General features: G+C 41.9%; 1 protein-coding gene across 1 annotated transcript; it reads left to right on the top strand.

Annotated features, from left to right (window-relative positions):
* The first annotated feature begins 22,443 nt into the window (after positions 1-22,443).
* On the top strand, positions 22,444-24,092 carry LOC147906171 (gibberellin 2-beta-dioxygenase 1-like). Its single transcript, XM_087383449.1, has 3 exons — positions 22,444-23,086; positions 23,245-23,578; positions 23,699-24,092. Exons 1-3 carry the CDS (start codon positions 22,554-22,556, stop codon positions 23,954-23,956), a joined length of 1,125 nt encoding a protein of 374 aa, XP_087239575.1. The 5' UTR covers positions 22,444-22,553; the 3' UTR covers positions 23,957-24,092.
* Positions 24,093-24,877: the final 785 nt, after the last annotated feature.

The raw sequence follows: 24,877 nt of genomic DNA, 5'->3' as shown, positions 1-24,877 counted from the left end.
ACTTAGAGTTGGAGGCTGAATATGCAGGCACACATAGTCTAGGATTGAGGGGAGCTTCCAAAATCCACAGTCTTCATTCGCAAGGAAAGAAGCATCTCGACCTTTGGGTAGAAGGTTCCTTGTATCCCTTAGATCCTACAACCAAAAGAGCCCTCCTTTCCATACAATGCATGAGCTAGTTTGGTTTGTTGGAAATGGACATGCAGGGTTGCTTGGTTATTGCAATCGACTAAACAATGCTCAATCAATGGCTATGCAAGCAAGTGAGATGCGCAGAGCCCAAGTAGAGATGCTAGCACATTTAGGAAATAGTACCATTGTTGCAATGCATAACTCTATACAGGATCTTCAAAGGGAGAACCCAGATCTTTATGATAAAGCCAAAGCATTGGACTTGGAGCAAAATGCATCGGACTTGGAGTGATATAAATTAGAAGAGTCACTCTGTAAGCTAGCTGAGTCCAAAAAAGACTTGGAAAGATCTATATACAATCAAGTACGACGAGCCGTAGAGAAGGAACGAGAGAAGGCAGAAGAACAAGTGCAAAAGATGAAAGAAACATCTTTGGGATTGAAGGATAGAAAAATAAGTACTTACAGAACATGGATGCATTGGCACCCACTCGTGGTGCTAGAAAGAGGAGAGTCCGGGCTACAAGGTTGGTTATCAAATGTTCCAATGAGATTACACTCTTTTGTGCTACACTGTTTGTGACTAAGTTTTTATTGTGTTGTTCTTTAGGAACTTCATGGAAGATGTGATGGGAAGAATAGACGAGGATGATATTGACTGTTCATATGCTCTAGCTAGTTTATTGAAGTCAAGCGATGTCATTGGGATACTTAGGGGCCCAAGATACAAGCACCTACATGTGCAAGTTGCTGAGGAGGTGATGAAGGACTTCAAGGTTATTGTGGATGCAAAGGAGATGCTTGCAGCTTGTGATGCTGCTAGTGTAAGTCATGAAGCTTAGACATCTTTTCTCAAAATTTTCAAGTCTGCTATTTTGGGAAAGTATAAGAAGTCTACAGTGCCCCTACCCACACCTTGGTCTGTGAGATGTGCACAGTGAGAAACAAACCAATGTGCAAGAGAAATGCTTGGAGGGTACCATTGCGTAAGGGGCACAATGACTCGGAAGAGTAAAAAGAAATTTGGCTTGCAAACCTTTGAGATGAATGATTTCAATAATGTCTACTTAGATGTTGAGAAACTGCAACAAGCAATGGTCAAATTCTATGGCATGAGAGAAGATGGTAAGAGGAGATCCATTATAGCATTGCAGTTTACTTAGTTCATTTCCTATATCATGTTTATCCTAACGATTTTTCTCTTTTGTTGTATAGATTGCAATGGAAAGCTCATATTTGTCATCAAAATGGATGAAGCTCAATTGGTGAAAGAACACAAGTTAGAGAGAGTCAGCATCTGCACTATGAATAAAGCCTTAGCCTTTGTTCAAGGGGATGAAGAAGTAGAGCAAGATTTCTCAGTGCAATCAGCAAAAGATATATGGTGGCTTGCAGCATTTGAGACTTCGAGAGAGTGCCATGAGACATTGAAGTGGGTTCTAAATAGAACAGGAATCCCATCGACCATGAAGACAAGAGGAAGGGCAAACATTGACAGTGGATGGCCATGGAACCTTTTAAGTTGAATGGGATCTTGCTGGTGATTTGAAAACCCTCAAGTGCTTGCATGGTTATGATACAGGGGCAAATGCAATGAACACATGCCTTTATTGCATGTGTTTGCAATGTAAGCAAAAGGCTATCTTGTAGCCAAACGCAAGCTCCGAATCACGATAAGAAGGATCCAAAGTGGGATCCCATCTTGCCCATCCCACTTGAGAGAGTATACATATGTACTTTACATGTAGAACTATGTGTACTTGATAAGTTGTTGTATTTGCATCTTGTTTATGCTTGGAATTTAATTCCACAAGAAGTATCCACACGATGCATTGCAAAAGCTGGGAAGTTGTTGTCAGAGATGGGATTCCATGAAGGACATGTCAAAATATAGGAGGATAAGAAATGTCTAGGGCAACAGAGAATCTTCCTACAAAAGTGTCCATGGGTGGAGGGAAGGCAAGGAGATTCCTATCGAACCACAATCTCGACAAAGACAAACATACATTGTCTCAAAGTAGTTTGGGTTGGGAATACTAGAAAGCATTGTATGAATGCATGACCAATAAGGCTTCTCATCCTTAAGTAGCAACTTTGAGAGCTAAAGTATGGACAAAGGTAGATGCATTAATAAAATTGCTTCGCCAGGTTCAAATTGATGAGATGTATTATGAAAGGTTCAGGATGGCTATGAAAGAGTTTATGCAATTAATGGTGAAAGCATGGGGGAGTCGCACATTATGCATTACATGGTAACCATCGTAATATTTAGCACTTACTTTATAAACAGTTTTTGTTGCTGATTTGATTCTCATCCTGTTTGTAGCATATTCTCTATGCACACGGACCATGGTTTATACAAAATTGGGGTCCTTTGTCCATTTGGAATACACAAGGCATGGAGAAGTTGCACTATAGAGCCAAGGCAGCCTAATTCAAGAATTCAAGGCATGGTGGTAGTGTCACTCGCAGCAATGCATTGCATGAGATGTTCAACTGGTTTTTTTAGATGTTTACTAGGAAGGACTTTGAAGTCTGAAAAGGCAAAGGCATCAAAACTTGCAAAAGCAGTTCAAATTGTATTAAAAAATAGAAGGCATAGTGCTTGGAAAGCATCCATAGGGAGTCAAGGAGTCACATGTTGGTTGCAAGCTAGAGTGAGAGAAGGGAGCAGATGGGTCCAACCACTAATAGAAGCTATAGTGTAATTATATACAAATATGAAATAAATTTATTGCTTATTTTGACCACAATTTGTGTACTCACTCTTTAATATCTTGCTTATTTTTACCACAATTTTTGTACTCACATGATGTTGGGAAAGTGGGGACATGGTGAAGGAGGGGGGAGAGAAGGGAGGGGCATGGGGTAGGGTAAGGGGAGGGGTGGAGTGGTAGCAAGGGTGGGGGGAGGGGGGGATGGGGGTATGGGGGAGGGTGACGGGCAAGTAGGGGGAGGGCAAGGGGGGGGAGGGTGACGAGGGTGGGGGGGTGGATGGGTTACAGGGGGCACGATGAAACCCTAAATGTAATTAAAAGGGATGTCAAAACATGATGGGTCCTTATAAAAATTAAAAAAAAACCCTAACTCTCATTATTCAATGGCAAAAGTGAAGAGCACTACTAGACCCATTGGATGCCACCTCCACCCTTCCTCCTCTAGCTCTACCACCTCCATGGCATCCATGCACACAAACCTCTCTAGGTTCGGTGGTGCCTCTCCTGACTCTCATGAACCCTCCCCCAACTCCTCCAAGTCCCATGAGCCCACTCCCTAGTCTCCTGAGCCTTCTTATCCTCCTAAGTCCCATGAGCCCACTCCCCAGCCCCAAGAGCATGAGCCTTCCCCTCAGCCTTCTCCCTAGCCTTCCCCTTAGCCTCTCAGCCTCAGCATGACCCTCAATCTTCCCCTTAGCCTTCCCCTCAGCCTTCCCCTCAGCCTTAGCCTCAGCCTTAGCCTCAACCTGACCCTCAGCCTTCCCCTCAACCTTCCCCTCAGCCTTCCCCTCAACCTTCCCCTCCCCATGAGATCCCTCTCCCGATTGAACAAAATGTGTTCGATAACCTCTCGGATATAGAGAGGCTTCCTAAGGGTCAACAGACTACTAGGAAGAGCACCATCTTCCATCTCCCGGAGATACAGCCCATGGTAGAGATGACCCCTGTGCCCATGAGGAGGGTAAAGTAGACTCCAAGGAAGCCCCATCCCAAAGAAGGCCTAAGCTCCAAACATTAGCAAGAGGAGGACTCAGAGGAGGACCAACGCAGACAGGAGCAACGGAAGAAGTTTAAGGTAGACAAGAGGCCATGGAAAGGTGTTCGGGTACCTGTAAGGCCCCCACCAAGAGTCAGGAAGCCGTACCGAGCAAAACTAGGAGCGCGGGTCTTGAGGGAGATCAAGAAACTACAGAAGACCACAGACAACTTGATCCCATGTGCTCCCTTCCAATGTGTGGTACGAGAGATCGCACAGGGATACAAGCTGACATGCGCTTTAGCACAGGAGCTATGGGGGTGCTCTAGGAGGCTGCATAGCAAGTGACCACCGCTCTGTTCGAGGACTCCAACTTGTGTGGCATCCATGCAAAGCACGTCATGGTCGTGGACAAGGACATGGCTCTAGCGAAGCGGCTACAGAGTGACCCAAGTTTGAAGCCCTAGATTCTCTTGCAGCCCACTCTTAGGACTTAGACCACCCCCTGCCCTTGAAGGCACTATCTTGAATCTAAGGCCCAAGGGTCAAATTTTTTAAATAAAATATACCGACATTCTCTACACTCTCGCATTGCTATATATTTTCCATTTCAATGCTTGTAGTAAATGATCATTTTAAGTTAAGTTTTAAATTCTGTCAAATCCTGAAGGAATTTCACCATCCCGCAGAAGGGAAAAATATTCGGCACATTGCCAAGACCCCAAAAAGCCCAAAACTCGCCACGGCGCGAATTTGGGCATTTTGGCCAGGACCCCAAAAAGCCCAAAGGCCACGGCACTGTGAAGATAGTGGGAGAGAGGGAAGGAGTCTCACTTGCGGCTTTCTCACATACACAATGGGGGAATACACACAAAGGTGGAGGCTGAAAATAGTTTTCCTCTTCTTAGTTGTGAAAGCCAAAAGAACTCTAGTACAAAGAAATAGAAGAACCCTATATGTGGGTCTCAAAACCAAACTCAGCTAACTAAGGTGGCATACTAACTAAGCCACAAACTAGAGTAGATAAGGATAGCTGTCATCTAGCTATTATTCGTGGGCGGTGTACCAACGGCATCTGTAGCTAACAAGTCGGTGACATAAATGCACAACGGTCACCCTGGCATATCACGAGTGGAGCTCGATATCTCAAAACTCCCCCTCAAGCTCAATCCCAATTCTTGCACACCAAGTAGGTCTCTAAACTTGCACAGTTTCTCTGCGCCCAATGCCTTCATGAATATGTCAGCTACCTGATCCTTTGCACTAACATAAACTAGATCAATAAGACCTAGTAAAACCTTCTCCCACACATAGTGATAATGCACCTCAATGTGCTTTGTTCTAGCATGATAGAATGGGTTATTTGCCAAGTGTATACTGCTCATGTTGTCACAAACTGGCCCATTTGTAGACTGATGCATATCATATAGTAGCTTATGCAACCAAGCTACCTCACATGCACCCATTGTTGCACCCCTGTACTCAGCCTCTATGCTCGACAAGGCAACTGTAGGCTGTTTCTTGCTGCTCCAAGTGACTACAGCACTTCCAAAAGAGAACACATATCCACTGGTAGATCATCTATCAGAAATACTACCAGCCCAATCAGCATCAGTGTATCCATGCACCTGTATCTGAACCCCAGCCTCATAAAATAGTCCATACTGCAATGTAAACTTCACATACCTGAGAATGCATCTAGCCGCATCCAAATGTAGTTTCCTTGGCGCCTGCATAAACTGACTTACCAATCCAACAACATAGCTCAAAACATAGCTCAAATCTGGCCTAGTAATAGTCATATAAATCAAACTTCCTACTATGCATCTGTACATAGTAGGGTCTTCTAGAAGCTCACCTGCATTTGTGCTCAGCTTCACATTCTGCTCCAAAGGAACTGAAATAGGCTTACAGCCTGTCATCCCATATTTGGATAGCATGTCCAATCCATACTGCCTCTACAAGAGCTGTATCCCACTTGATGATCTAATCACCTCAATGCCCAAGAAATAACGTAGCTCTCCCAAATCCTTCATCTCAAACTTTTGCTTCAATAGCATTTTCACATGAAGGATACCTTCATCACTATCACCTGTGATGATCAAATCATCAACATAAATGACAAGCAGCATAATACCTTTCTCTGTTTTTCTCACATAGAGAGAAATTTGCCTTGGAAATCTAAAAGCCAAGAGTGACAAGATACTGTCCTATCTTGTGAGACCATGTTCTAGGTGCTTGCTTCAAGCCATACAAGGATTTCTTCAACCTGCAAACAAACTCAGGATGAACATCATGAACATAACCTGGTGGCTGCTCCATAAAGACCTCTTCTTGCAAATCACCATGCAAGAAAGCATTCTTTACATCCATCTGATGTAAAGACCATTCCTTTGATGCAGCCATAGCAATGACTGCTCTTATAGTTGCCATCCTTGCAACCGGACTGAATGTTTCTTCATAATCAATGCCATATGTCTATGCATACCCCTTGACTACTAATCTTGCCTTGTATCTGTTCACAGAACCATCTGCATTGTGCTTGACCTTATAAACCCACTTACACCCAATTGCATTCTTGTCTTTAGGCAAAGGCACCAATTCCCATGTAGCATTTGCTTCCAAGGCATCCATTTCTTCATCCATGGCTTTCTCTCATTTTTCTTTTCCCATGGCTTGCTCAAAAGAAGTGGGTTCTGGTTCCTGTATCACTTTGACCATATAGGCATAGTGAATGGATGTAAATCCATCATATTTCAGCCTATCCACAGGATATCTAGGTCTTGTAGACCTGCACAAAATAGGCTCACTTCCAGGTGCTCTCAAAACATCCCTGGTCTTCCTTACTCCAGGTGTAACAATAGAAGGAATACCCAACTCATCATCAATTCTCTGTTCTGAGCTGCTGGATTCACCATCCACATAAGAGTGACCTGCATTCACATCAAACATGGGCTGATCTACCTTCTCTTTTCGTTTTCATGATACCTACGTACCACTATCTGCATTGCTTTGAGGAAATTCTCTTAATCTCAATCTACCTATCCATGGTGAAGTATGTGAACCACTGCTAGAGGACACTGCAGGTCCACTAATATTTTGTGATTGCTGCTATGAATTCTGTGCAACATTACCATTTTATGCATCTACATCAATCATCACATTTACTAGTTTATACCAGCTACTCATCTCATAAAAGACATCTCTACTGCTGTCATGATGCATTGATCAATAGGAGAAAATTGAACACACCAGATGCCCCTTTTGTGGCCACGTAGTGTCACAAGTGGGACTCCTAGTCTTTCCATTTTCCTTGCATCCTGCATCCATTCTGCATGACCTGTCATGTGGTTTGATGCACTAAAGTCAACATACCGCACCATTTCTTTCTTCTACACTTGTCACAGAATTGGTCATGTGCTGCACCATAAACAGATGCTCATTTCTGTCATCACCCTGTCTACTAGAAGATGCATAATTGCCTTGCTGCAATTTTCCATTCATAATGTCATTCTGCTTTTTGTAGCAGTCTTTAGCCATATGACCCATTTTACCATAGTAGTAGCATTCAACATTGCTGTTTGCATTTTGGCCTCTCTGCCATCCACCACGGCCTCTTTGGCTCCCCCTGCCTCTAGAGTTACCATGTACTCCTCCATAGGACGGGTTTTCTTGAGTTTGCTGCATATTCTAATTTCTACCATGGCCTCCAGATTGACCTCCTCTACCTCTGCCTCTACCTCTTCTAGCATTTGAGTAGAAGACAGTTTCTTTTAAAGTTCCTCCTAAAGAAGATGCACCACCATTTCTCTGCTCTTCAGAAATTAGAAGAGAAAATAACTCCTCAAAATCAAGAAATTTTTCACGGACAGCAATGGATGTCTGGAACTGTGCATAATCCTTTCCTAGACCATTCAAGGTCACAGAAACTAGATCATCATCTTCCACTGGTGACCCAATGGAAGCAAGTGCATCTGTAATTTTCTTCACCTTCATGTGGTAGTCATTGATGCTCATATTTTCTCTCTACACATTGTGCATCTCTTGCTTGAGCTGCATTTTCCTGGCTTGCGTATTTGTTTTGTACATTTTTGCCAAAGTATCCCATGCCTCCTTTGGCGTACTTGCATCCTGGATATGCACAATCATAGAATCCGAAATACTGATAGAAAGCCAGTACATAACTTTTCTAGCTCTCTCATGCCATCCTTTAAATGCTTGCATTTCCTGTTGATAGGGAACATTAGGAAGAACTGGTTCCTCTTCATTTCCTGTAATGAACTCCCAATAGCCTTTTCCCATAAGGAAATTCATCATTCTAAACTTCCATGCCTAGAAGTTATTCTTGTCAAGCATTTTAGTGACAATCTGTGAAAGAGAATCAGACGCCATTATAGAACACTACAAAATATTCTGTCACTACAAAAAACATAGCTTTTTCCTCACACGGGCAGATCTGCAAAACTGACGAAAGTGGTATTTGACCACACAGTCACTTCCTAGTGACGATTTTGCATCAACAGGAAACAAGGATGATTTTACAACTCCTAATATCTATGCGCACAGGCATACGATGCAATTCCTGCCGCAACTTTTCATCGACCAGCAAAGCAGTGGTCGCACAGCAAAAATAGGGCCTTTTTCTGTGTACTTGTAAAGAACTTCCGCCTTCAAAACAGGCCCCGAAATGGCCTCGAATCAGAAAAATAAAGTCACCAAGGGCTTTGCCCACTCTCGCAGCATATACTACCCTCTCGCCACACCGCGAAGGGCATCTCAATCTGAAACAATGCACTCTTACACTTCCGGCTATGCTACCTGCAGAGATTTGCTCCCAAACTCGAAAAAGGAAAGCAACACTGTTCCTCTTACCAGGACACTGTGAACTTGGCTTGCTTTCTTGAGCTCCTTACCACAAACTAGGCTCTGATACCATGTGAAGATAGTGGGAGAGAGGGAAGAAGTCTCACTTGTGGCTTTCTCACATACACAATTGGGGAATACACACAAAGGTGGAGGCTGAAAACAATTTTCCTCTTCTTAGTTGTGAAAGCCAAAATAACTCTAGTATAAAGAAATAGAAGAACCCTATATGTGGGTCTCAAAATCAAACTCAGCTAACTAAGGTGGCATACTAACTCAGCCACGAACTAGAGTAGATAAGGATAGCTATCATCCAACTATTATTCGTGGGTGGTGTACCAACCGCATTTGCATCTAACAAGTCGGTGACATAAATGCACAACGGTCACCCTGGCATATCACGAGTGGAGCTTGATATCTCAACAGGCACGAATTTGGGCATTCTAACAAGTCCAGAATGCCCAAATTTGTGCCGTAAGCTGGTTTTGGGCTTTCTGGGGTCTTGGCTGAGAGTGCTCTCAACGGAAGCAAGAACGGAAGAGGGAGAGAGAGAAACAGAGAGCCACACAAGTTTTGGTGGGTGCAGAACCACCCTAATCTTCTTTTTCATTCATTTATATATGTGTTTGAGTATTGTACATAACCGAGGTAAAGGCACAGTGACCTTTAACCCCCACAACCTCCCACTTAAAGGACAATGTGCATTTAAGGGAGAATAACCAGTGAGCATACTGTCCAATGCCCATCAATACATGACAATACTCAAACCGCTGACTAGGTAGACTCTTCGTCAACATATCTGCAGGGTTATCATCTGTATGAACCTTGACAAGCTCTATGCGCTTGTCCTCAAGTACCTCCCTGATGAAATGGTACCTGACCTCAATGTGTTTGGTCTTTGCATGAAAGACCGGATTCCGTGCTAGCTGAATAGCACTCATGGAATCACTATGCAATGTCGGTACACTTGTATGAATCCCCGAATCTCCCACTAGCCGATCAGCCATATAGCCTCCTTGCAGCCCTCTATGGCTACAACATACTCAGCCTCTGTGGTAGACAAAGCAATGCACTTCTGTGCACGAGACATCCATGACACTGCACCACCTGCAAAGGTGAACACATAACCAGAAGTGGATCTCCTACTATCCACATGCCCTGCATAGTTTGAATGTATGTACCCAAGTACACGCATGTCTCCTTTACCAAAGCAGATGCACATCTCATTGGTACCCTTCATGTACCTCATGATGCACTTAATTGCCTCCCAATGCCTCTTTCCTAGATTAGCCATATATTGGCTAACAACTCCCACTGCAAATGCAATGTCTGGTCTAGTAGCTATCATAGCATACATAAGAATCCCAACTGCTGATGCATAAGGAACCTTGGCCATCATGGGCCTTTCCTCATCTGATTTGGGACTATTTGTATGAATCAGTTTCACATATGGAGGCAATGGAGTACTCACTGCCTTCCCCCCCTCCATATTGAAACGCTGCAATACTTTTGTAACATACTCTTTTTGTGAAAGAAAAAGGAGTTTCCTACTCCGATCACATGTGATGCGCATACCAAGAATATGACCTGCAAGTCCCAAATCCTTCATATCAAAGGCCTCATGCAACTTGGCCTTTAATGCATCTAGCTCATAAGTATCCTTGCTAGCCAATAGCATATCATCCACATATAGTGCCAAGATTATTAGGCTATTATTCTTAGCCCTTTTAGTGTAGAGGTAGTGATCAATTTCACTCCTTTTAAAACCCTGGGACCGAATGAAAGCATCAAACTTCTGATACCATTCTCTAGGCGCTTGCTTAAGACCATAGAGACTCTTCTTCAGCTTGCAAACTAAATGCTCTTTGCCCTTTTCTTCAAAGCCTTCCAGCTGCACCATGTAAATTTCCTCATGCAAATCCCCATGCAAGAAATATGTCTTGACATCCATCTGCATAAGCTCCATATCCTCTGATGCCACTAGTCCAAGCATGCATCTAAGTGTGGTCATCTTCACAACCAAAGAGATTATCTCATCAAAGTCCACATCCTTCTCTTGCTTGAACCCTTTAGCGACCAAAGGGCCTTCTACCTAGGCACATCATCACCTGTGACCTTCATTTTGTAGACCCATTTACATGGCAATGCTTTCTTTCCATGTGGCAAAGAAACCAAGTCCCAAGTATTATTCTTCATAAGTGAACTCATCTCTGATTGCATAACATACTCTCACCTACGTTGATCCTCATGCATTATAGCCTCTCTGTAGCAAGAAGGCTCTCCACAATCAATAAGCATCACATAGTCTACTCCTGGAACAAACCTATCAGGCGGTCTAGACACTCTAGATGATTTTCTCAAGGGCATTTCAGCTTGCTGTCCCAACTGCATACCAACCACATTTGGCTCATCATTTTCACCAATAGATGATCCATCATCTACCCTTGATTGTATACCTGTGGGAGTACTTGCTGGTACCATTTCTTGCACATTTGGCACTTGGACAGCTTGCTGTCTATCAACATATGCAGGTGGATTCACATCCTCGAAAGTGATTCTCCTCATTTTCACATCCTCATGGGTGCCTTATGCATCTTCTTCTCATTGAAGGCTACATCATGGCTGCATATGAGCTTCTTTGATTCTGGATCCAAGAGACGATAGCCCATCTCTCCACTTTCACCATAACCTAGAAAGATGCATTTCCTAGACTTAGGATCTAGCTTCTTTCAAAGCTCTTTTGGCACATGTGCATATGCCTCACACCCAAATATACGTAAATGAGGGTAAGAGGGCTTCTTGCCACTCCATGCCTCTTCAGCAATACCACTATCCAAACTCTTACTAGGTGATCTATTGATCACATGCACTGCAGTCATCATTGCCTCAGCCCAAAAAACACCAGAAAGACTTGCATTGGAAAGCATGCATTGCAACCTTTCTTGAATGGTACGGTTCATATTTTCTGCAACTGGATTTTGCTCTGGAGTACGAGGGGATGTGAGCTCCCTCTTAATCCCACGTGTATCACAGAAATGCTGAAAGTCATGAGAGAGATACTCTCCATCATTATCAGTCCGTAGGCATTTAAGCATTCTACCTGATTGATTCTCAACCAAGGCCAGCCATTTTTGAAATACTTGGAACACATCACTCTTCTGAGCTATAGCATAAGCCCACACTTTCCTAGTTGCATCATCAATGAATGTCACATAGTATTCAGCCCTGCCTAATGACCGTGTAGGCATGGGACCACATACATCTGAATGCACCAAATCAAGCTTTTCAAACTCTTTCTTTCCCCTTCTTTTATGGGCTGATTTAGTCTACTTCCTATAGAGACAGTGCTCACAAAATTCAAAATCAGAGAAACTCAAATGTGGTACATAACCCAAATGGCATAAGAGTTTCATTCCATTCTGGCTCATGTGACCCAACTTACAATGCCACAAAGAAGTGCTTGGTTGCTCGGTTATTGCAACAACATGATCAAATACCCCTGATACATGTAAGGGATACAAAGTCCCACACTTGGCATCCCTGGCCAAAAGCATAGAGCCCTTTTGAATTTTCCAACTCCGAAAACCAAAAGTGGTGTGAAAACCAACATCATCTAGCTGACCCACTGAAATAAGACTCTTGGTCAACTTAGGCACATGTCTCACATGTTTCAAAATAAATGCAGACCCATTTGCAAAAGAAAACTTTATGTCACCTACTCCCACTATGTCACATGCATAGTCATTTCCAAGATGCACACAACCTATCTTTCCACTGTCATAAGTGGAGAACCATTCCCTATGGGGAGTAACATGGAATGAAGCACCAAAATACAAAATCCAATCCTAGGAATATGCATCATCTAAAGTGGTAAGCAACGAGTCTGCAAATAAACTAGACATGAAGAGAACGTCATTGTCACTATCATGTGTGATTTCATCGATCTCCTCGATCTTCACTTTTCCTTTGTCCTCCCTTGGACTCTCTTCCTTTTGATTTGCACCCCAATTCACATTCTTTTTCTTATCCTTTTGCTCTCTTTTCAACTTGTAGCAATCCTTTTTCATATGGCCCTTCTTGCCACAGTGGTAACACTCAATGTTCTGTGCCCTGGATTTTGCTATGAGACTTTCCTCTTTTTGGGGACTTCCCCCTGAACTGTGATCTACCCCTTTGCACATTTAAGGTTGCATCCTGCTTGTTGCCGTCCATAGACTTCCGTCTAATCTCCTCAGCCAACAAGCTACCCACAACATCATCAAATTTTAGTACTCCACCAGGTGCAGAGTTATTGACAGCTGTACAGAAGGTATCCCATGAGGATGCCAATGAACATAAGAGAAATATTGCCTTTGTCTCCGCATCAAATTTCATCTTATGACCCTAAAGTTGGCTGAAAATAATATTGAATTCATTCAAGTGAGAAGCAATGGAGACCCCTTCCTTCATCTGCAGCTCAAACAACCTCTTCATGAGGTAAACTTTATTAGAGGCAATTTCCTTCTCATAAGTGGCACACAGTTTTTTCCACAAATTTTTCGTAGTCTGCTCATTTACTACTGTGAAATAAACTGACTCTACAAGATGAAGTCTAATATTAGATTTTGCTAATGCATCCAACTCATTCCAATCATCCTTAGACATATTTGCAGGCTTAGCTTCAATCCTTGCCAAGGGTTTAATTTGCTTCTTTTGAATAAGCACATCCCTTATTTGTTATTTCCACAAAGAAAAGTTTGTCCCATCAAACTTTTTAATGCTAAAAAACTCCTTTTCATACATGGAAGAGGATGCCATGATGCAAATGAAGTAAAAATCCCAAATGCTAGTGCCTACAAGAGAGAATCACACCAAATACTAAGTGCACCCAAATGTGTATGCCACAATAGAGTGAAATATCACCAAAACTCATATCTCAAAGCATCTGACTCATGTGCATATACTATGCATCCATTTGAGCAAATCTGGCCCGAAAGAAAACGCCAACTGCAATGGCAATCCAAAACGCCAATAAGTGCCAAATGACTCAAGCATAAACACCATCCATTGGCATATGCATTAATAATATCTCATCCAAGAGAGCATAGCACTATCAGTGCATCACTTGTAATGTGTCAAAGCTATCCCTCAGCATAAAATAGCATCCATGTGCAAAGCGTCCATAAAAATACCATCCCACAAGGCAACTTGGGCCTATCAGCGCATCCAATAAGGACCGCAATGCATCCAAATGGCCTATAAATCATCCATTGCAACCCAATGCACACCACAAATGAGTGCACACTACTCAAATTGCAATCAGAGTGATCTGCATAAGGTATGCTCAAGAAATCATAGTCCCACGGTAATGACCACTACTGAAAATAGAACCTGAGATGCCTCAAAACATGGGCGCCATTGCATAATCGGACTCAACATGAAAATTTGCAAATATCTCTCTTCTACCGAAACTCCAAAATCCCAATCGATGAGTGAGAAATGGGAGTCAACACTTATCCACTACCATGTGGCATAAATCTAAGGTTTCAAGATCGTAGAATGAAAAATGCATAACAGAGAAGAGATCTATAACTCTGAGAATCCTCTACCGAATCATGTAAGAATTGACAGGTAGGGGTTTTTGGGCGTCTGGAATGCAATGGGACATACGGTTTTAGAAATCGTGGTCTTAATCTCTAGGTCCAACACACGGACTGAAAAACGTTTTTGGAAACAAAGCTGTTTGTAAACTCCACCGGAGTGCAAATGATGAGCAACATAGAAGTTTTAGGACCTCTTGAGTCCACCGGAACTGACAAATCTGCAAATGGTTGCTCCAAACTTGAGTTCCAACACCCGGGCAGAAAAACGCAGAAATTGACATAGTGAGTCAGAAATCCAATGAAATGATCCCAGATTCAAGAATGAAGGTGTTTCCAATGTCCTGAAGTGAACTGGACACCAAAAGCAAGCAATAGTTGCCTCTACAAGTCAATAAGGAGTCTCTGTCATCAAACGGAATAGGGAAAAGCTCAAAAAACGACATTTTCTTTGAAAACACTTAACAGGCTCTCAAAACCACTTCGCAAAATTAAAGTGACTTTTCCAAAGGTTCCTCCAAGGTCTCTTCAGACTCGGATGCAAGTAAAGTCACCCACAAAGCTTCCCACAGAGCTGCTGAGCTTCAAGCATTCACGCACGCTCAGCTAGATCACCCGGGCTCTGATACTAGTTGAGAATGCTCTCAACGGAAGCAAGAACGGAAGAGGGAGAGAGAGAAAAAGAGAGCCACACAAGTTTTGGTGGGTGTAGAACCACCCTAATCTTCTTTTCATTCATTTATATATGTGTTTGAGTATTGTACATAACTGGGGTAAAGGCACAGTGACCTTCAACCCCCACATTGGCGACGTGCCGGACACTTTTCCCTTCTGTGCAAAGGTGAAATTCCTCCAAGATTTGACAGAAATGAACTCTTGATACCTAGAATTGGTAAAAATGATACTAAATTGGCTAGAAATTTATTAAATTAACACAATAAAAATGATGGAGAAAATATATCATCAATGACTTCAACAAAATACAATGGAATTCATGACGAGCAATGATAACTTAAAATAAATAATAAAGACATGTAGTCATATATCCATTTAAATATATTTTTATATATACAAAAGGCCTCACAGGCTATCTTTCTTCTTCGCTAGTTCGAGTACATTAAGAATAGGGGTCTTTGAATCCCCTAGTGGATTCCTAGATATAAATCTAGCCGCAATAGCACTAACGTCCTTCTCTCCTACTGCCAAAGACATAGCCATTGCCGTCAATGCCCTACCATGAATGTTTGATCCAAATGCATTGATATTAGCCAAGCGGTGTACCAAAATGACTTTGTTAGCATTTCGAGTAATGTTGGAGTATCCAATAGTGCACGATAATGCCTTGCACTTCAGCAGCTCCGAAGGACCTCGAGGAGAAAATTTGTCATGAAAGACCATGATATGCTCTGCAACTTTGCCAAGGTAATGGGCCAAAGAATGATCTCGCCCAAATGTGCTGCAAACATTACCCTGTCGAGATGAGAATTCATCAAGCTTGAACGCATCCTGCAACAATTCAACAAACATTAGAAAACCGACAAAACAAATTATACTGAAAGAACATCAAAATAAAAAATATTGTTCGAACTTACCACTATAGCATCGTCGGCTTCTATCCCTTCCTCATTTGCAATGTTGATGGAACCAGGTGCTATGTGATGTTCCATTTTGGACGTGGACGCTTTCTTCTGACCTGTGTTAGAGGTGGAAGCTTCTACATGAGAGGGTTGTGCATTGTATACAGATATGTTTGCATCCCTCATTGAAACCAGCATCATCAAGAGAAAGTCTTCCATTGTATGGTCTTCGGTACCTAAAACCCCGGGATCTTTGACACATGTGTCAACATCGAACCCTAATAGGACTCCGAGTGCCTCATCCTCTCGTAGTCCAAAAAGAATCTCTATGTCATGGAGGAATACATACTCTTCTCCATTGATGATGAGGGGGCCAAGGACCATAATTCTGAGTCTGGGTCAATGGTCTTCGATGTAGATTCTTGCTCTACTGGGGGCTCTTGAAGTAGGCTCAATGCTTGAGCTCCTCTATCAAATTGTCAAGACTCTCTCCCATGTAGATGTCAGAATCTAGTATAGGAATGACCAGATCAGCAGTTCTAATAGAGGGGGTGCTAGACGATGAGGCTTCTTCCTCTAAATTTCCTTCTTGGAGAAGGAAGATGAATGTCATCTCCCATGAAAGGAATTTGGTGCCTATATTTCCTATGATCTTTGCATCTAGGATGTCTTGAACTTTGACTGTCCTAAACCCTTCATCTATAAGGTTGTCACAAAAGTGGGCCAAGCGCTTTACAAACTTGGGTTCCTCTATGAACAGATACTTTATATAATCTATGGGAACCCATCTCTTTGAAGCGTGATCAAGTGTATTGGCAAAATTTGAGAAATTATCTTGCATGTAAAGGATGAGATATGAGAAGTCATCCTTGGCTCGCATATACATGCCTAGGACATCTAAAGTCCTATCAAACACTAAAAATAGCTCTTCCTCATGATTTGCAAATGCAGTTCATGAGATGAAGTCATGGAACACAGGTCCAGCTGAATCCATGGCAAATAGCAGTTGATGCAGGGAGTAACTTCTGAGGACGGGAGTTTCTATGGCTCTCTAAATGTGAAAGTGAGAATGTCATGTAAAAAGGGCTCTTACCCCTTAATATATATAAAAGCCCTAAAAATTAAAATTAATCATAAAATCCCCAAATTTTTTGAAAAACATTTACCACCATGAACTGAAAGGAGAAAACATTAAAAGAAATAACATTTTAATTTTATTGTCCATCATCTTTTGAAGCAATAACTAGGATTTGATAGATAAAAAATTAAATGCTGCACTAGTCAAACACATTGTTAGCAATCTTTAAAGTTGCAAGAGGAATGAAATTGGCACTATGCATGCACTTCTCCACATGGCGGCTGATCTTACCACCATTTAAGGTAAAGTAGAAAGACTCCATGACCAATAGGTGTTCTTGCACATCCCTTAGAGTCCATTGCGATGTGACATTCACATTCTTGACATCTCCCTCTTCAACATCAATAGACAGACTTACCCCCAGATTGTCTTCATCATTAGAGTCTAGGGGAAGCCACCGGCCATTTGTTTTCTTCCAACGCCTGTACTGAAAAGTTAAATACAACATTTGCCGTGACAAATGGTATCTAATAACCACATTGTCTTTACATGCATGGCATTGAAACATATCACCCTTTTGGTCACCTGACCTGGTTTCCCAATTCATCCCAAGTAAATCTTCAAGAGCATTTTCATCTACACGCTTGCAAGACCACATAGTTTTTGTTCTATACATATGTATATTTTGAAATAAAGAAGCAAAAATGTGTAGAGGCATAAACCAAGATAACTTTGCCCATTTGGATCCAAATGTAAACTTCATGGCCATGCCCACATCCTTTGCAATCTTGTCCTTGTATGATTGCAATGTCCTTGAGTCCACATTGTTGCAATCCATGTCTTGAAGTTATGGTGGTGAAATGGTTTGCAGACGGCCATAGCGTGATGATGTCATCGGAGTGATGTATGTTGCATTATACCAATACATATTCTTCATTCGCAAGGAGGCCAACTTCTCCTCAGCATGCATTTGCTTACCTAAATCCTCATGAATCGCAATGAACTTGCCTATGAATGATTCAACTGGTTCCCACTCCTTGAGGTCCGAAGGGAAAACATCTGCCACCATGAATAAGAGCTCTTAGAAGCCAAACACAAAATTTCCAAATGGACTCATTACACTTACAGGTGAAAAAGGTACATAGATAGAAAGGCTCATAGTGTGATGGTATCCTAAATTGATTGAATGATGGAGGAAGCCACATATCTTTTCCCATGTAAACATGTTGCGATTTTGCGAGCCGTCCTTTCTTCCCAAACTTGAACTTCAAGATGTGCCCCTTCCACTCATGCAAGATGTCACCTCTCTTGCTCTTGGGAAGCTTATGTGGACCTTTGGCTGACCCTTTCATCACTATCCAATCATTTAAGCTATAGGTGCAAGGGATCCACTCATCCAATGCATTTCTAGTGTTGTGGAAGATGCATTTGGGGGGGTCACTTATCATATGTAACCCTATCACGTGAGTTCAACAGAAGGATATTTTTTATTTCTAAAATTTACAGAAATAAATATACATAAGGGACTATTTAAAATAGTTTTGGAAAAAATTTACAGATTTGTATAGAAAAGGGGTACATTTTATTAATGAAAAATTTACAGATAAGGGATTTTAGAAATAGGCCTTGAACGCAGGTGGTATAGAGGGTTTATATATAGTGACTCCCCCGAGAAGATGCAAGAGGTCACAGTATTGTGTGGTCTTGTAGCCTTTCTCCTCATCATGCTTGCAGAGGTTGCAACAGCAAGAATGGGACTCCTACACAAGGCAATGCAGCTCTAACAGAGGCACAAAAGAGGGAGAAGGAGAGCAACAACAATAGAGGCACAGGAGAGGGAGAAGGAGAGGGATAGAGCAGCAGCAACAGAGACACAAGAGCATAGGAGAGGGAGAAGAAGAGGGACAGAGTAGCTCTAACAGAGGCATAGGAGAGGGAGAGGGGAGAGAGAGAGAGAGAGGAGCTGCAGCAAGCAGGCCAGAGCAGGAGGGAGCAGAGAAAGAGGAGGGAGAGGGAAAGTGGATGGGATTTGGTTCAAATCTGAGTGATTTGGCAGGATGGACCAGAACAGTGGGGGGCAGAGGTCCTAGAAAGAGGGAGGGGAGAAGAAAAATTCACCACAAGGGCCCTACCATCCCATTGAAGGCAATTTTGGGCTCATGTGGGGGAGGTGCACCTGGTAGGAGGGTCAAACATGGGTTAAGAGGGGGGGGATGGTTTGGGTGGTCCCTAGTGTAAGGGGAGCAACCAATAGGGCATCTTTGTAGGCCTGCCCACCCTCTACCTCAACATACCATTGCTCCACACCTTCTAGCACTCTCATTGGTACACCTCAAATCACTCTCTAATCCCTTGAAATTTGGAAGCACTAATTGGAGGCCCTTTTGAGACCCCAATTCTCCCCTAATTATATTGTTATTTTACTTAACCAGCCCGATGGTTGGAACATCATGCAACCGTGGTTGCTTCAGCTCAATCACCAGTTATGTGACTATCCTGAACCAGTGTGGTTGAACATACATTATTTGTTGACCAGCTTGGTGGCATGGTTGAGAAAAAATTAACATCAATATATTTCACAACAGAAAAGAAATATATTATTATTTAACTAAACCATCCAAAGGTTGGAACATCATGCAACCGTGGGGCTACTTCAGCTCAATCACCAGCTATGTGATTTTCTTGAACTAGCATGGTTGAATAGACATTAGTTGTTGATGGTCCCGGTGACTAAAAGTAATGTGAACTTCTCAGTACTTAAATTAGTTACATTTAATTTCTTGCTATTCGGGTCATATACCACTTAATTTCTAGACTGGGGATGCTTGGACTTAATGTCATTGTCTTAAAACTAGCCCAGTGTTGGTTCAAGACAAATAGATTGCAATTGTGAAATTTAAAAATGAAAAGCAATTTATTGTTATTTTCTAATAAAATGTTATTTTCTAATTGTGAATTAAAAAAAGAAAAGAAATAAACTTGTTATTCTCTAATATGTGAAGTTGAGACCATCAGGCTAAACCAACCACTGGTTGAAATAGTGACTAAACGAGCCCAATAGTTGAAATTGTGACTATCCTAAATGTGTCCTAAACTAGCCCAGTGGCTGATTGTCCTAGACATGTCCTAAACTAGCATGATGATTTAAATTGTGCTTGTCCTAAACCCACCCCATAGTTGAAATTGTGATTGTCCTAAACTAGCACGGTGGTTGAATTTGTTTTGCTTCTAGTAGCTTGATTAGTTCAATTATTAGATTATTAGTTCAATTTATATTCATTATATACTTTAATTAGACTGCATTTTTGCATGTACTATGTTTTGTCTATTTTAGTAGTGCAATGAGGGGGCTCAGTGTAATGTTGTTCCATTTAAAAGAGGGCTCACCATTATATTTCTCCCACATGTTGGGTCAGCATTAGACGGAGTTGTATCTCAAGTTTATGGATCTGAATTCTAACATTTCAGTTGGGCAGAGTAGCTTTCACAGATAGATGAGACTGCCGACCAACTTCTTGTACCTCTCGATGTCTGGTGGTGAGGCATCCTTCATAGACAACCTCGCATTTACCTCCATAGGTGTAGCTATCTCCTTGCACTCGGACATACCAAATGCCTTCAAGATCTCCCTTGCATATTTTTGTTGAGAGATGAAGATCGTGCCTGGCTCTTACCAAACTTCAATCCCCAAACAATAGTGCATCAAGCCTAAGTCTGTATTATTCCAAATATTTATCCATATTTTCTTGGTTTCATGTTCAAGTTTGGAATGTGTACTATAACTTGAAGACCAAGTTTACCAAATTTCGTTGGGCAATGCATAAGTTATGGGTCAGGCAAGTTACCTATATACAAAAAATGTGTTGAAGCTCACCAAAAATGGCTACACCCATGTAAACATTGACCTAAATTACTATCTTTAATGCCTTATTTCTTGGTCATCACACTTATACTTGTTGAAATGCAACATTGCACATGAAATGAGACCATGTTGAGTCATTGTAATGCATGTGCAAAGTGAAAATTTATGTTATTTCAATGCAACTAAAGGAATAATTATGTTGTTTCATGTGGTAATTGAGAAAAAGAAAGTAGTATGTTTGTTATAGAGCAATCATTATTGCATCTCATCTACCTACTAAACCGTTAGATAATTTCAAAATCATGTATTTGAAAGAAAAGACCTCCTGTTTTTTTACTACTACTCCTCTCCATTTGAACACAAGTCTAAAGCTTTTTATTACCACTCCTCTCCATTTGAATACGTATAAAGCAGCTTTTAAACAAAAATTTTTGTTCATCACATAAATTGAAACCATGTGTTTTCAAAAAATAAAAAAACACTTATGTTTAAGCTATTTCTACTAGTCTTTATCTCTCATACAAAAGATAAAAGTACGCTAGCCCACTTTGGCAACACCTTTTCTTTTTATGGTTTTCTAGAATGAAGACGATGGTTCTAAGTATAACACACCATCTCCATATAAAAACCAGCTTTGACCATACACTCTGTAAGTATTGAATTGTTTTTCATCTTACAGAGCTCTTGGAGTTAATCCTTTAGGTTGGAGAACTGTGTAGATAGCTAGCTGTCGCTTGTCACAATATTCTTCATGAAAGCATCGACTACAGGCTAGAGCTGAATCAAATCTACCATTACCCATTTATTCAATCCAACCGAAGTTTTTCTAGCCTCCTCTTTGGAACCACATGATTGCAATAAGCTAAAAATCCCTGTAACACCCTTTGACATAATGATATAAAAACAAACAAAATATTTTCTTTTAAATTTATTTATTTTACATAAGAAGACAAAATTTTGTTAAAATGATTACAAAGGAGTTTTGGCCCCCTTAAAAGGTAAGCAATAGTAGAGGAATCATTCTATGATTGAAGCTCTGTAATGTAGAAAGGTCTAAGCTTTACCCTCAAGGGAAGGCCAAAAAGAAAAGAAGAATAAGGTGAATGATATTTAATCATTCAGAAGGCTTGCCCAAGATCAAAAAAGCAAAAAGAATCCATTGGAGATGGTGTGGAGAAAGATTGCAGGAGATAAAGGAGAGAGAGAGAGGGGAGAGGGGAGAAAAAGTGGAGATGGTGTGGAGGAAGACTTCAGGAGATAACGAAAGGGAGGGAGAGAGAGAGAGAGAGAGAGAGAGAGAGAGAGAGAGAGAGAGAGAGAGAGAGAGAGAGAGAGAGGGAGGTGTGGGGGGGGGAGTAGAGAATAAAATATCTCCAAAGTTCACATGAGCATTTACACAAACTCCCCCTAAAATGCCTATAAGCCAGAAATAAATCTGCGAGGAGGGAAACAAATGACACACACTGATACGAATCAAATAGATCCACTCGTATCAACCACTTTAAAGTGTGCATTCAAGTCCATGCTTGAGGTAATGAAGAGGAGCCATGTATCAATAGGGAAAATGAATTTCCCAAAATTCTAAAAATGCCTAATTTCTACTTTACCAAATTTTAAAAGTTAGTAAGAGGGGCAGGGCAAACTTAGAACCACAAGTCATTGAATCAGGGCTTCTGCACTCAATTACAAGAGACTCCCACATTCAATACGTGATTCCAATTAGTTGCACATCTACGTAGTACGTAGTCGTCCAAGTAAACAGAGAGAAAATGGCGGCGACAGCGTCAGCCGAGCTCTACACTAATGGAAGTGTCTCATACACCACCATTGGCGAGCTTTCTCGCCTCCTACTGTCTACCACGGATCGCCCTCCCTCCCAACTCCCCACTGAGTTCGTCTTGCCTGAGTCCTGCCGACCAACCCTTCCCTACGATGCCTCCAGCACTCACGACGACTTGCCCGTTTTCGATCTTGGAGCAGGAGACGCACTGGGTCGGGCGGGGCTGGCTGCAAGCCTGGTTGAAATCTGTGGACAGTGGGGCTTTGTTCAAGTGCTAAACCATGGGGTGCCCTCCGACGTGCTTGAGAAAATGGCATCCTTCGGTCACGCCTTCTTCGTCCTTCCCACCGATGAGAAGAAGAGAGGTGCTATCTCTTACTTGAACGGCTATGGCGCAAAGCAGATCAACTTTGGTGTGGGTACTCCATGGGTCGAAGGCCTCACATTCATGACGTCGCCGGAGTCAAATATCTCGGATTTTGAAGCCAGAATGTGGTCATCCGATGGGAATCCCCAACTCCGGTGAGTGATTTCCTGTTCCGAACCTTTTGAACTGAAGGTTATGTGACGTTAAAGTTATTGCTGATGTAGTGGCTTCAATGAACAAGTTGTAGGACCTTCTGCCTCTCTGTCCCTTTCCTCCCCTAAACAGTTGGGTGTTTTGACTGTGACTCATGCAGGCAAATTCTGCACGATTTCGAGGAAGCAGTGGAGAGAATGGAAATTACTCTTCTCGAACTTCTAGCTGAAGGATTGGGCCTGGAACCGACTTATTTCAGCCAACATATTTGCAAGTTTAAAGGTATAAGGACAGGTATGCATTTCAACTACTACCCTCCCTGCCCCGATCCATCCAAGGTGCTTGGAGCACTTCCACACACGGATCCGAGTTGCTTGACAGTCTTGTATCAAGACAGAATTAGTGGCCTTCAAATTCAGGCCAAGGACGCAAGCTGGCATGCTGTTCACCACAAAAAAGATGGTCTCCTCGTCTTTATCGGTGACATTTTGGAGGTATCCTTACTTCTCAATGAACTTTTCCTCGCATTGAGTCTCGCACTCTCGATTTGAAGCTCGCTATTTCTAATTTGATTTAATTCTATCGTGCTCTCTCGACATTTGCCATATTTGCAGGGATGGAGCAACGGCTGTTTCCCAGCAGTGGTTCACCAAGTTGTTTTGAACAACAAGATACCGCGCCTCTCCTTTCTGCATGCTACGAGTCCTGCTCCCCACCAGGTGCTTGAGCCAGCTGTAGTTGGTAATAAACCTCAGCGATTTAAAGCATTCACTTATCAGGGATATATGGATTACAAGAGCGATTTTCACTTACAACGTCCAGACGATACCCAAAAGCCCATGGAAGCTTATGCGGGTGTCTCATCTTCCTAGTAGTCTATGGCACGCCGACTACATTAATAAGCATGTAATACCATGAACCTTAGAAGAATGCTGTGCCTCCTCGTTAGGGACATAGCACGTGTCACCGTATGGTTGTGTGCTTTCCTACTATATCCCTCATGTTTGTGTGTCCAAGACATGAGTTTGTCCTTTTGCAAAATATGAGGTTCTCTTTCTTCTCCAATTGCTAAACTCGTCTCTTGTTTGTAAGGACCTCACATACACTTGAATGACTAAGAATTTTTGTATTTGTTACATGAAGGTACAATTTGGCATGAAGGGACAATTTGGCATAGCATTTTACTCATAATCTCCTAAGATTAGGTAGTTAGAGCCCATTCTTACAACATGTAGGGATCACAACAGAACAAAGCAACTATAGATGCGCTTGTTAGATGCACAAAATAGCAAGCGCGTCTACAGTTGTTGCTAGAATAGTGAAAATACGGGCACATTTAATAGCCCATATAATAGTGCATCTAATAGCACGTCTATTAGCGTGTGCACTGTGAATTAGATGCGGATTTAGATACGAATTTAGACACAAAACAAAGAATACAGAAAGTAAGATTTTGGTGTAGGCTGATAAATGTACATCACTGCTTTTCAAACATTATCTAAAACAAAAGCTGGTGTTAGTGAGCAATCTTTATTTCCATTCAATATAGCATATAATAGTTACAAACCTTACCGGCTCATGCCAAGTGGTGGAGTCATCATGGAACCATCCCAAATTCTCATACAATCTCCTACAGTGAGTATTTGTGGGGGGACTTCATTCCAAGGGGCGACATATCTAGGATGATCAGGTGGAAGAAATCGATGGTGATTCTCATAGATGACCTTATTCAATGCGTCTACCCATGAGGCAACTAGCAAAGGACTATAAATAGGACATGCATGGTATTAACC

This window comes from Dipteris shenzhenensis, chromosome 1 (assembly GCF_047967505.1).
Source record: "Dipteris shenzhenensis isolate YYH24624 ecotype China chromosome 1, Dip_SZ_1.0, whole genome shotgun sequence".
In the NCBI taxonomy this organism is placed as follows: domain Eukaryota; kingdom Viridiplantae; phylum Streptophyta; class Polypodiopsida; order Gleicheniales; family Dipteridaceae; genus Dipteris; species Dipteris shenzhenensis.
This window is presented reverse-complemented; position numbering and strand designations above follow the sequence as displayed.